Source organism: Poeciliopsis prolifica, unplaced genomic scaffold, assembly GCF_027474105.1.
Source record: "Poeciliopsis prolifica strain line A6 unplaced genomic scaffold, Auburn_PproV2 SCAFFOLD181, whole genome shotgun sequence".
Classification (NCBI taxonomy): Eukaryota; Metazoa; Chordata; class Actinopteri; order Cyprinodontiformes; family Poeciliidae; genus Poeciliopsis; species Poeciliopsis prolifica.
In genome coordinates, this window is record NW_026562556.1 from 41,658 (window position 1) to 54,420 (window position 12,763).

The 12,763-nt window shown below is 44.1% G+C and overlaps 1 protein-coding gene across 1 annotated transcript in view; it reads left to right on the top strand.

Annotated features, from left to right (window-relative positions):
- Positions 1-3,516: 3,516 nt before the first annotated feature.
- nhsl1a (NHS-like 1a) overlaps positions 3,517-12,763 on the top strand; it is a 9,847-nt gene continuing 600 nt past the window's right edge. Inside the window, exons 1-7 of the mRNA XM_055026212.1 lie at positions 3,517-4,598; positions 9,263-9,373; positions 10,049-10,179; positions 10,616-10,690; positions 10,817-11,018; positions 11,559-12,019; positions 12,104-12,761. Coding sequence (XP_054882187.1) covers positions 3,956-4,598; positions 9,263-9,373; positions 10,049-10,179; positions 10,616-10,690; positions 10,817-11,018; positions 11,559-12,019; positions 12,104-12,761 — 2,281 coding nt within the window. The 5' untranslated portion in view covers positions 3,517-3,955. The remainder of the gene's footprint in view (positions 4,599-9,262; positions 9,374-10,048; positions 10,180-10,615; positions 10,691-10,816; positions 11,019-11,558; positions 12,020-12,103; positions 12,762-12,763) is intronic.

The window sequence follows — 12,763 nt, forward strand, 5'->3', positions numbered from 1 at the left end:
AAGTGATTTGATCATTTGTAGCTGAATCTCCTCCTTTTTATGGTTTATGTTTATTTTTTCGTTAAATGAATCCCGGTGATGTGACCAGTTATAACGGTACAGCACCAACGGAGCTAAGCTAAGCTAACATGGTAACAGCCGTTAAAACATCCCTTTAACCGCAGTTGTTACCCACTTCTCCGCGCTGCTGCCTCTATTTTTCTGCGTTGGACCAGAGAAACCAGTATAGAAGATTAGTTTTAATTGGTATGAAGACAAACGTCTGTTTTCAACCCACCGAGGGTTATATGATGCTCTGCTCTATTTACTTCCTGCACAGCCAATCACAGAACAGAACTCAAGCATCGCGAGATCTCCGACGTCTCATTCTACTTCTTCTTCTATAGAGTTTATTGGCAGCTTACAATTTTGGTGTTTTACCGCCACCAGCTGGACTGAAGTGTAACCACAGGTTTACCCCTTATCTTCAATACCGTTATTTAATAAAATATAGTTAATATCTTAATTAAATGATCTCTGCTAATTTTGTGGCCTTTTAAATCAATTAAGTGCTTTAATTACACATATACGTGTCTGGGTTTTACTTCTGCATTACTAATTTGGGTTATTACATAATATTACTCGCTTCTAAAATCTTTATGTAACATCAGTCTGAGATTTTTACATAAATATAATTTAAAGCCATGAAATAAAAAAAGAAATCTATTCAAAATTAAACGATTTTGAATAAATTATTCAAATTATAGTTTGAATACTTTTAACTTCTTTATTAAAGTTAGAAAAATGCAACAAGATTGATCCACTTATCGCTGAGAATAGATTAAATATCTCTCAGTCAAACTCAAATGAATAGAAAACTAGATGCCAAAAGCATGAAATCATTTTTAATTGGAAACATTAAAATAATAAAAGCTGTTATGTGATTAGCAGGAAGCATTTTGTCTACAGCAGGATTTCAGTTTTATTTGTGTTTTTTAGTCAGATGAAAAAGTTGCAGCTGGAAACAGATTGTAAAGAATCCAACATTATTTAGAAATAATCATAAAACGAATCCATTATTTTAAAGACAGTTTGTTTCTCTTTCTGTAAACTTTCTTTGTGTTGTTTCTGTCTTTGTTTTGCACGAACTGTCAGCAAGATGTTACGAAATGGAGGCTTTTATTGTGGAGGGATGGAGGAGGAGAGATAGCCGGAGGGAGGACTTGTGTTTTCATTCTGTCTTTACTTGGATTCACTCACACACACACACACACACACACACACACACACACACACACACACACACACACACACACACACACACACACACACACACAGAGTGGCTGCAGCTGCACCAGGCAGAATCAACCTGGTTCTGCTTGAACTTTAGTCTGTTGGACTTTTTGTCTGGTTTTCTGTTCGTCTTTTTGATCTTAGTTTTTTCTCCAGAATCTGTTTTTGTTTCTGTTTTTTATTTTCCTCTCCAGTTAATCACAGCATTTTATCTTCTTGACACTCATAACTTTTCATCTTTTTAATGAAGTTTTCAGCTTTTTCTGTTTCCTGCAAAAACACAAAACCAAACAAAATATTTTGGTCCAGTTTCTATTTCAGCTCTAAATATTTCTTCTATTTCTATTTCACTGGTCGATGATTTTACTTGTAGGAAAGTATCCTATAAGTGAATATTTTGCAGCTTTCTATGTAATTTGAGTTATTTTGTACACTTTCATTCTCTAATGGATTTTCAGCAGCTGATAATTTAGTTTATCTTTTAGGTAATAATTTCTGCATCTACATTAAATGAAAGTTATAAAGTAACTTTGCTGCCCAAATGGATCCAGTTGATACCCAGTAATATGGGAACGTAAACAATGACATTGCTAACTTTAACTGACCATAAAAACAGAATAAACTCAGTAATATCTCTGTAGAGACAGTTTTCAGTTAAACAGGGTCAGGAAAACTTTCTATGGAGGAAGAATCAGGTCAAAAACTGAAGGAAAGTTTTGTCTATCTCAGCATTTTGAATTTTTTAAAGCTGAAACTAAAATCCATGTTTCTGCCTGGATCTTCCAGGAAGCTTTTGGTTGAAGAAAAGCAAAGTTTCTAGTTAACTTAGTGCAGATTTGACTCTTTTAGCTTCTGCAGCAGCGAATGTGCATCCAGTTCCAGGAATCAGCCTTTATTAAATCAGTTGAGTTTATTTGTTCAGTGCAGTTCAGCAACATGGCCGTTCAAACTGCTTTATATAACAAAACACAAAAATAAAAGTAATAAAAATAGAATATAGTCCAGTTAAAATCCTGCTTCCTGTTGACTGCAGGATGTTTTACTGTAATTTCCTGTCTTTATCAGTTCAGTGAAGTTGTGACTGAGTGAAAATGCTCTCGGCTGTAATAAACCAGAGAAAAAGAGTCTGACTTCCAGAAACTGGATTATTCTGTCAGTAGGCAGAACCGGCGGATGGACCCAATCGAGTTCCAGTCAGTCAGTCGATCCAATCAGTCAATAATTAAACCCATGTGACGTAAACTCGCCTGTTTCTCTGTTTGGTTTCTGTTCTGCTGCTCTGGGAAGATTTAACGTTGGCCTGGAGGAGCGTCTTTCACCTCACTGCTGCTCTGCTTGTTTCCTCTTCAGTGTCATTAAAAATCATCTCACAGATCCTCAGTTTTCAGGTTTGATCCTGATGGATTCTCATGCAGCAGCAGCTCAGTGTTTTGTCTCCGTGTTTTTACATGTTTTTCTGGAGGTTTTTGCTCAGATTTGCTGCTTTTTGAGCTGCAGAGTTGAAGTTTTTCTGCATTTGTGACGATAAACGGAACCTTTCTGGTTAAATTGGTAAATAGAAACCAGATTTTTATTGGTAAACATCTTTAATTTTGCCTTTTGTTCCTCTGTTTTTCCATTATTGATTAAACATGATGAGAGAGTTCAGTTTCCTGTAGCAGTCAGTGTTGCAGGACACCCCAGACTGATGGTATCATGCTAACATGCTAACAGCTCAACATTTGTTCCACATTAGCGTCCTGATGACATCATCAGCTGCTAATTCCCATCCTTTGCTTTTGCTGTTTGGGTTTTTACAGGAAGATGCTGGAGTAGGGGATATGATCGATACAAGAGAGGCGTGAATACTTTTATGTGTCTTTATTTATATGGATCGTTCTGCTTTAGTTGAATTATTTTGGGGCTAAACTAAACTTGCTTTAGTTGTTTTTAGTTCAGTAACGGTCTGACTAAACGGCTGATGGATGTTTTCAGGGTCTATTTTCAGCGGAGGATTAATCCAGGTTTGAACTTGTCTTCCTGTCAGACGTTGCTTCGATGCTCTTCTTTCCTCCAGAGGAAAGCGGCTGCATGTCAGTGGCCCTGAGCTGCAGCAGATGCTGCCTTCTGGTTTGCGGAGGGTCAGAATGAGGCTGAAACATGTGGAGGTGGAAACTTGTTGACTGTGTCCATCTGCAGACCTGGATAATCCCTGTTAGCAGATTAAACCTGCAGAGCGCAGGCAGAGCGCAGGCAGAGCGGAGGAGACCAAGGTTTGGGATGTTTGGTTTCCTGTGAAGGAATGAGAAGAAGCTGCAGAGTTTCACTCAATCTGGACGTTTTTTATCTGGAAACCTTTTAATCTGAAAAACCTGAATTTATTTTCACTGTTGTGGGAAAGACTTTGATGAACTTTCTGGATTTACTCTGAAAAATCTCCTTTAATTTCAGCTTCACTGCAGAATTAACAGGTTGCTACATGCAGGAGGACCGATTACTACCCTGTCAAAGGCTTTTCATTTGAAATGCTACAGTTTTACAGTTGATGTTTTTCTTCAATTTAAGTGGGAGAAATAAACGTCTTTCTCCTGTTTTTGGCAACATTATTAATATATTGCTAAGCTAACAGTGGATGTGTTTGGTTCTGATATCATGAGACGTTTCATGAATCAGGGGTCGTTCACCATCTAGCCAATCAGACGGGATGATTTCTTACGTTGACTGTCTGGGCGGCGAGGGGGCGGGGCCTGGAGCGTCGTCACACTGCTGGAACGGGGGTCCTGACGAAGAGCGCGATGAGCTTCTTCCACGCAAGATGGCCGCCCTGCAGCCGAAAACAGAGGGCAGCCTGAGGCGGCGCCTGCTGAGCGCCAAGATCTACCAGCAGCAGAGCGCCATGTTGGGGCTGAACGCCAGGCCGGCGCCGCCTTCAGGTGACAGCAAGCCCCTCCCACCTCACCTTCAGGGAAACCCCTGGCACCTCCCACCGCGGCAGCATGTCCACCCTTCCCTCCCACTGGAGGCTCATGGGAAACTCTTCTTCTCCCCTGAATCCTGTGGGAAGACTCAGACCTCGCCCCTGCAGGTGCCACGCCCCTCTTGCCCCATCCTCAGCCACAGGCGCCGGACCAGTTCCTGCCCCCCGGCCCCAGAGCCCCGCCCTGGCTACGCCCTTCCTGCCCACAGCCTGTTGAGCGTCACAAACCCTCCAAAGGAACCAGAGGTGCCACCGCAGTACTGCTACCAGCCCACCAAGAGGCGCAAGACCCGATTTCTTTGGTTCCGACGCCGGCAGGGGAAAAGCTGGAAGCAGGAAGCGTTGTCGACCACTCCGCTTCTCCAGAAAGGTACGGCCTCAACCTGACAATGTTCCCGTTTTACACCAGTTAGAGGAACCAGTACACGGCCAAAGAACATTCAGTACTTATTCTGGTTTCAGTTCACTGGATGCGTCTACATCTGCTAGCGTTGGTCACTAGGACCGAGTCTTGAAGGTCTGAATCGTTCTGTTCTTTATCCAGTGTGAAGTTGTCCCAGTTTGGTCCCAACCAGCAAACCTTTGGTCCTGGTTTGGTTCTGGATGTCTCTGATGGACGGGCCCCGGTGCTTCAGGAGGGGCCCCGGTGCTTCAGGAGGGGCCCCGGTGCTTCAGGATCCCCTCCATCTTTGGGTCTCATCTCAGGATCGTCTCATGATATTTCCTCACTTCCCTACTTCAGTGGGAAATCTGAATTTTGAAAAGAGTTTATTGAAAGTTTGTTACATTATCATGATCACAGCAACGGTCTTGAAGACGATCTCACATTGGTTTGGTCTTGGTCTCTGATTGGTTCCTGCCTTCCTCAGAGTCTTTGGCCAACTGGTCTTGACTCCCAGTACCAGTCCAACCTCTTTTTTCCCTCGGTGTTCGGATCGTTTTGTTGAAGATAACTTCATACTGAACAGTCACAGCAACTTTGCCAACCTGTGTTTGCATGACCTCAAACATTTGGTATAAACTCACCAAACGTCTTGATCCAAACTTGTGGCAGCTGGTCTGACCTGCAGCCACAAGCTGCCACAGGAAACGACATGAGAACCTCTGAGCACAACGTCCTTCTCCACAAACAAAAATGGAGGCAAAGATTTTAGTGTTTGGAGGATTCTGTCTCTCTTTCTGTCTCTTTCTCTCATCCATTTCTCCTGCTAGCGCGTTAGCTTTGGTTGTATTTACCCAGAATGCTCTGCGCTGTGGCACGTTTCCTGCTTTTGGAGCGTTCTGCCGTCCGCTTGGTGTTCATGTATTAAACCAGGCAGATCCACGATTATCTATTCAAACCAAGAGTAGAAGAATCAGCGGCTGCAGTTCTTACAGTTCAAGAAATGAAGTTTCCATTTTCTGTTATTCAAACAGTTTGAAAGCCATGAATATTTGATGCAGATCCAGTTCTTTAACTTTCTCTGCTGCATTATTGATCAGCGTTGACTCTACACTGCTGAAGGTTGGCTCCTGACATGTGTTTGGGAATGTTTCCTTCATGTTTGGGTCAGAACCTGCAGCTCTGTGATCAATAATGCGTCACAGATCCAGTTCTTCTCAGATGCCTCTAGCGCCACCAGCTTCTCCTCATGACCTCCTCTGTGTCTAATCTGCTCTGTGTGTATTTGTGTGCATGGATTAGCAGCAGCTCCATATGCTAAGCTAAAGGCTAATTCCTGTTCCAGCGGATGAGCGGCCCGTATGGCTGCAGCAGCTGCTGCAGGCGGCTTCACCTCCGTCAGCCATGTTGAAACAAGTCCTTCCTCCCTTGAATCTATTTTCTGCTTTTCTACTTTTGGATCAATTCTTGCAGAACTGATCCAAACACAAACCAGCTGCTCAGGGTTTTAGAGCCTGAGCAGCTGGTTTGTGTTAATAATCATCCTGATACGGGAAACTTTCAATAAAAATGATCATCAACATGATTTCATTACAGGAAAATATAAAGTAAAACTCAAAGGATTTGTGTTTTTATAACCAAGTTTTAATAAAAGGTGAAACCAAAAGATTTTTACTGAAAAGTCCATTTTTCTGCACAGTCAGCTTTTATTCTTTCATAAATTTGGTTAAATATAGAAAATGATTCAAAACAAAGTGACCTAAATCCTGTTCTTATTACTGGAAATAAATGTTTTCAATCGAGTCCAAAAATCAACAAAAGAAAATTAAATCCTTTCCAGCAAGCAGCCAAATCTGCTGCAGCGCATTGATTAATCTCTAATTCATCCAAACATGATTCTGTCTCTTTCAGCGTCTTTTAGAAACTTCGGGACGTTAATAATACATTGTTCTGTATTTCCTGGAGACTCGGGTCTTTCCGGGCGTTCTGTCGGTTCTGATTGAGCCTCAGGTTCTAAATATAGCAGTGAGATAATTCGCCCTACTTGGTGTCTAATTATTGAAACTAATTACAACAGAGGGGAGATGAAGAGACGGGAGGCCGTCAGCCTGCAACACTAATTAGCTGCTCCACATTGTCGACACATTTACCAACTGGAACTGGCCCAGTTTGGCACTGGTGGTGGAGGTGAACCCAGTTAACCACTAAAAGTCGTTATGGAGGACGGAGCTGATCAACATTCAGAGAATAAAGTTTTTATTCTCTGAATAATGAAGGAAAAACAAAAGAGACAAAGACCTGAACTGCAGGAGGAAAAGTTGCTTTAAATATTTGATAGAATCAATAAATTCCCAATAAACATGTTGAAAACGGCATTAAAGCAGCACAAACATCCTGCTGCTTTCCAAGAGACAGAATAATTGATGAAGGGTTGATGAAACGAGGCCTTTTATCACTCGGCTCGTTCAGAACTCGGATCGTTACTTTCTGGGTTTCCTCTGAACCTGCAGATGGATTTTCCTCCCAGCGAAACCAGAACACAGAGAACAAAACATAAACGTTTCATCTGCAAAGCAACACCTTCCTGCAGCGTCTGCAGGTGACCTTCATCACCTGGCGACTCCTGAAGGGCGAGCGAGAGGGAGAGAGGGAGTGAGAGAGTGAAGGAGCGAGGGAGTGAATGAGGGAGAGAGAGAGAGAGAGAAAGGGAGGGAGTGAGGAAGGAAGGAAGGGAGGGAGCGATGGCGTCCTGCCACGCTGGCAGGTGTGTGTGGAAGTGAGAGAGGGAGACAGAGGCTGGGGGCGAACGAGAGAGAGAGAGAGAGTGGGAGGAGAGCTGCGTCGCAGCGAGTCGAGCTGCATTACTGCAGCTGCAGGAGTGTGTGTGTGTGTGTGTGGCGTCGTCATGGTTCTGATCGGAGCGGCCATCAAATCCGTCCTCAGATTCCTCAGCAGAACCACAGGTAGGAGACGCAGCCGTGATGATGATGATGATGATGATGATGATGATGATGATGATGATGATGATGATGATGATGATGATGAGGGGCAGAAACTGGGTCAGTCAGGATCAATAGATATCAGTTATGGATCTTTGAAGATGACCTCATATTGTCCTGGTCTGTGATTGGCTGTCAGGTTTTTGCATCATGAGGTCAGCAGTTTGATCTGGGTTCAGATCTCTGCCTTATGAAGGAAGTAGAGCTGATTGATTGATTGATTGATTGATTGATTGATTGATTGATTGATTGATTGATCAGTAAACTGGTTTATTGGTTGCTTCTCCTCATCCTCAGATCCTCAGGATCTGCTGTGCTGGGCGAACTGGACCCTCAGGAGAGGTTCTGGTCGGTACCAGAGGTTCTAATGGTTCCCAGTAGAAACAAGAGGCGATTGATCCACGATGAGCCAATATTTGAACTTTTTAATTAGTAATAAATATGTTGTTGCTGGAATTGACACTTTATTACTAAAAACTCTGAACCTCGACTATATTTAGTAAAATGAATTTATTGTTTTTAATTTGTTTCTGGTTAAAGTTTGAGATGATAGCAGCAGGACGTCTGCGCCGGATCTGATAGAAACCATTTCAATCAAAACACTTTATGAATCTCAACGTGAAATTAAACAGCACATCTTCACAAAACACAGATAAAGAGAAAAAGAGTCACATTTTGAGTTACTGATGGATAACATGCGTTTCGTAACAAAATCCTGAGTTTTCACTCATTTTCTCAACTTGTTTTTTTTTTCTTGTTCAAGTTGAAATAATTGGTCTGTAAACCGACCTGCACTGATGTGTTCATTGATTTGATCAAATAGCATAAATTCACACCAAATGATTTATTCCTGCATCATCAGCATCGTTTATGATTCCAGTGTTTTTCTCACATGCTGGATGACAGCGGCGCGTTTTCACTTCTCCATTATGTCACATTTGCTTTTATCTTTCTGATCTTCCTTCCTTACAAAGTAAATAAAGGTTAATCTTCTATACGTGTAAAAATGTTTGGCTGAAACCCAGAGTTGGTCGAGTTCTGCAGCGTTTCTCCATCGTCTCTCGTTCCTCTTCAGGTTCACCTTCAAATTAAAAGCTTAGTTTCCATCCTTGTCTTTACACTGAAGTCAAATCAATGAAACTGTCCAGCTGTGATGGTTTCGCCGTCCATCATGGCGGAGTGGACTGCTTTCTGAAGTGCATGACATCACATGTCAAAGGTCAGTTCCTGGCTTCGGACTTCCTGTGTCGCCTCCAGACGAACAGAGACGTTTTCTGGACTGAATGCAGAAATCGGTTTGTTGTGTTTATGGATGTTGAATCTGTTTTACACCCGATCGATTATTCACTATTTGACCAAAATGTTTCAGTTCACAATCCAGAACCATTTAAACAGTCGTCTGTTTTTATGAGCCAGCGCTCTGGCTCCCAGCTGAATGGACATCTGTCCACACATCTGTCCACTGAATCCCCCTGAAAGACAGACGGCCTTTCCTTCAAATTAAAAGCCCTGGAGCACAGAACCGGGGTCACCTTGACGGCTGCTGAGAGCTGCAACTTCCATCATCAACAGTTTCTGTGTGAGAGGAAATCTGCTGAAACGAGATGAAACACAGAAAGGCTGATTATTCTGTCTGTGTCTTTGTCTCTGCAGCAGGGGACAGGGACAGCAAATGGTCCGTTCACTACAGTACCCAGAAGCCTCCGCAGGGTCTGCGCTTCGTTCCTGGGAAGCGGCGGTCGGGCAGCGCTGATGACCTGCGAGGTGAGATGAATGCTGCTGCAGCTGCTGCTGCTGCTACTGCAGCTGCTGCTACTGCAGCTGCTGCTACTGCTGCTGCTGCTGCTGCTGCTGCTGCAGCTGCTACTGCTGCAGCTGCTGCTACTGCAGCTGCTGCTGCTGCTGCTGCTGCTGCTACTGCAGCAGCTGCTACTGCAGCTGCTGCTACTGCTGCTGCTGCTGCTGCAGTCTGACCAGAAAACGGACAAAGAGAGAAAGAGACAAAACCACAGACTGTTGCTGAAGGAGTTTCTGTCTCACAGTTTAGAGCAGAAGGATTTTAAACCATGAAATGGATTAAAATCAAACTAAAACAGAGACAGAAAGTCAGGAGCTTCACTGACCATGTTAATAACTCAGTTTTCTCCTTTAAAATAAAAAGTCTTTTCTGTTTTACAGCCCAGAGAAATAAATTATAGTTTCTCTTCCATGGAAGCTTTGATTCAGGTTTATGATCTTTAAATGAAAAGTATTGATCTGCAGACATGAGTGAAGAAATAAGTGTTGCAGTTGGACTGCAGTGGCTCTGCTGCAGCACTGCTCTGCTGCAGCACTGCTCTGCTGCAGCACTGCTCTGCTGCAGCACTGCTCTGCTGCAGCCAGCGGTGGCGGATCAATCTGCTGATTATTTCTTCCTTTTCTTTCTTTCTGTCTCCACAGTTTACAACGGGCTGACTCAGCATGACTGCTTCAAGCCCCGCCCACCGAGTCCCACCTTTGCTCCATTGTGCGGTCTGGACCAATCAGAGGGCGGCGCTCGCAGAGGCTGGCGGAGCAGAGGCAGAGCGATGGTGAGCTGCTGTCAGTGACTCATGAATATTAATGAGGCTGAAACGACCGCAGGGAAACGGAGGCTTAATGAGTCATGAAGTGATGACTACACACTGCAGATTATAATCCTGAGGGATTATTTCATATGAAGCCTCATAAACAGAAACACATCCATTAATGATTGATCCAGAGACTCCAGGCCCGGTTCTGCAGGCCCGGTTCTGCAGGCCGGATCGTTAGGATTCTGCTATCAGTTTCACATCAGGACTGGTTCTGGTTCTGCTTTGACATGATTTCATTTTAAAGGTTTAATTAACCCTTCATTTACTCTGCAGCTTTAAAGATGTCTGACTTCTGCTGCCACCTGCTGGTTAAGCTCAGGCATTGCCAGAGCTCTTCCCATCATCACTAATGGTTTTGTTTTGTCCTCTTTCTCTCACTCATCTCTCCTCTCAGAGGTCCAGAGTCTTGGACTTTTTCTCTCAGACTTGTTTTTCAGTTTGTTTCAAGTTTTCATTTTGGAGGAGAAAGGTAAACAGATTGTCAGATTGTCACCTTTAGCTCCCTGCTAGTCGACATTTAAACCCTGAAGCATAAATCTGGATCTAAACTGTTCCCAGCTGATCTTAGGTTGAAATTAAACCTTGTTTTTTTCAGTCCTCAGCGTCTTCAGATGAAGATGAGAAGTTCTTCCTCCCCAACACGCGACCTATGACCCCACTGGTCCTGAATCCCATCAGCCTCACTTCCTGCTGGGACGACGACACGGAGCCTCCGGAGCGCCTGCCAACACCGGAGGAGAAGATGAGGCGGCAGGCGGACGCCATCGCAGCCGACGTGGTTCCCATCAACGTAACGGGTACAGAGAGCAGAACCGACCAGAACCGCTGGTGGACTCGCAACCAGTTCAGAAAAGATCTTTGCTTTTCTTATGATCACTTTTGAACATGAAGTAGGAAAAAATACATGTTTTAGCTAATACTGTAATTTGTGTCTTAATTTCTTAATCCAACCAAAGATTTAATTTTTTTTACCACATAAAGAGTTAATATTACAGCTTGGAGACACGGAGACGCCTGGGACAAACAACCAGGTTTCAACCCCTTAATGTGACTAAATAGTTTTGTTTATTAAGTCCAATCATTTATTTCTTTAACCAAAGTGAAGATGAAGTTGGAATGAGAATTGTAAAATAATTTTTTATAAGTTTATCATAAAACGTTTTGGGATCTTCAACCAAACTGAAGATTTTTCAAACTTTTTTATTCCTTAATTAAAGCCGTTTTTCTTGAGTCGTCTTAAAGGGACAGAAGCAGCTTTGATTTATTCAGGTTTGTAATCTGTTGCTTAAACTCCAAACATGGAGTCATTTGTAATTTGTTGTTTATTTGTCTTTAAGGTGAGAGTTTTGACCGACAGGCCAGTTTTCGGAGAACAATCTCTAATAGCGACTCGTTAAATGGAAGACCTCATAAACTGAGCCGCCGTAAAACCGTTTCTGCGATATCAGACGACGTCGTCCCCAAATCGTTGGTCCCAGTGAACCTGCCTGGCCAGTACTCAACAGCGAGTCGACTTCCTTCCTCCTCACATCAGCAGAAGAGCCTGGAGGAGAGAGAAAGGGACAGGAAGGACAGACCGTCCAGGAGAATCAGAGCCCCAAAGGGTGAGGGCATGTCCAGCCTCATGGCCTCCCTCACCTCCTCACCAAACGCCGGCAAGCAGCCCAACTCCTGCCACTCGTCTTCCTCTGAGATCGACAGCCTCCCCCGCATTCCCACCAACTCCTCTCTGAGTTCAGAGGTCAGCGTGAACTGCACCACCTACAGGACACTCAGTGCTTCCTCGTCTTACAACCAGGTCAGTCCAAAAAAACACAGAGCCGCGCTGGATTAACCTGAGCCAAGTTAAAGATTGTCTCTTTTCTTGTCGTTTTCTCTGCAGGATCAGGAAAGTTTCCCAAGTGATTTCCAGCCGCTGTTGCCCTACGACCCCAATGCCAGAGTCATACCTCAGTCTCCTTCCTCATCGTCTCGTTTTCCTTCTTCTCCTGTCAACTCCTGCGTCTCTGACACGCCCAGCCAGCTGCAATCGGAGTGGTCTTGTCCTAGTGATAGACCTTTAAATGTGGACTCCTCTCACTACCTCTCCTCTTCAAGTATCGCTGATTCTGTGTCTCAGTTTAGTTACCAAGCTCTGGCTGATCAGAGCTTCTCTGATGGAGACTCCTGTAGTGGGGAAAGCTGGAGCTACAGACGTCTTTCTCCTGCGTCCAGCATCCACAGCGGTTTCCCCCAGGACACACGATGTGTCTCTGAAGACGGCTGGAACTGTGAACCTCTCCTTCCTTCTGGTCGCTCCACCCCTGTCTGCATCGACAACACCTCCCTTTGTTCAGAGAGGATGTCTTCATCTCCCTTGCTGAACCGGGACAAAAGGAAGTCCAGCACTTCGGCGTTCTCCTCTCGCTCTATGACGCGCAGCATCTCCCTACGCAAGTCCAAGCGCCCGCCTCCCCCACCGCTGCGCTCCGACTCCTTGAGGCGTCGGCCAGGTCGCAGCAAAGCCTCTCGTTCAACAACAAGCCCACGTCCTGACCGGAGT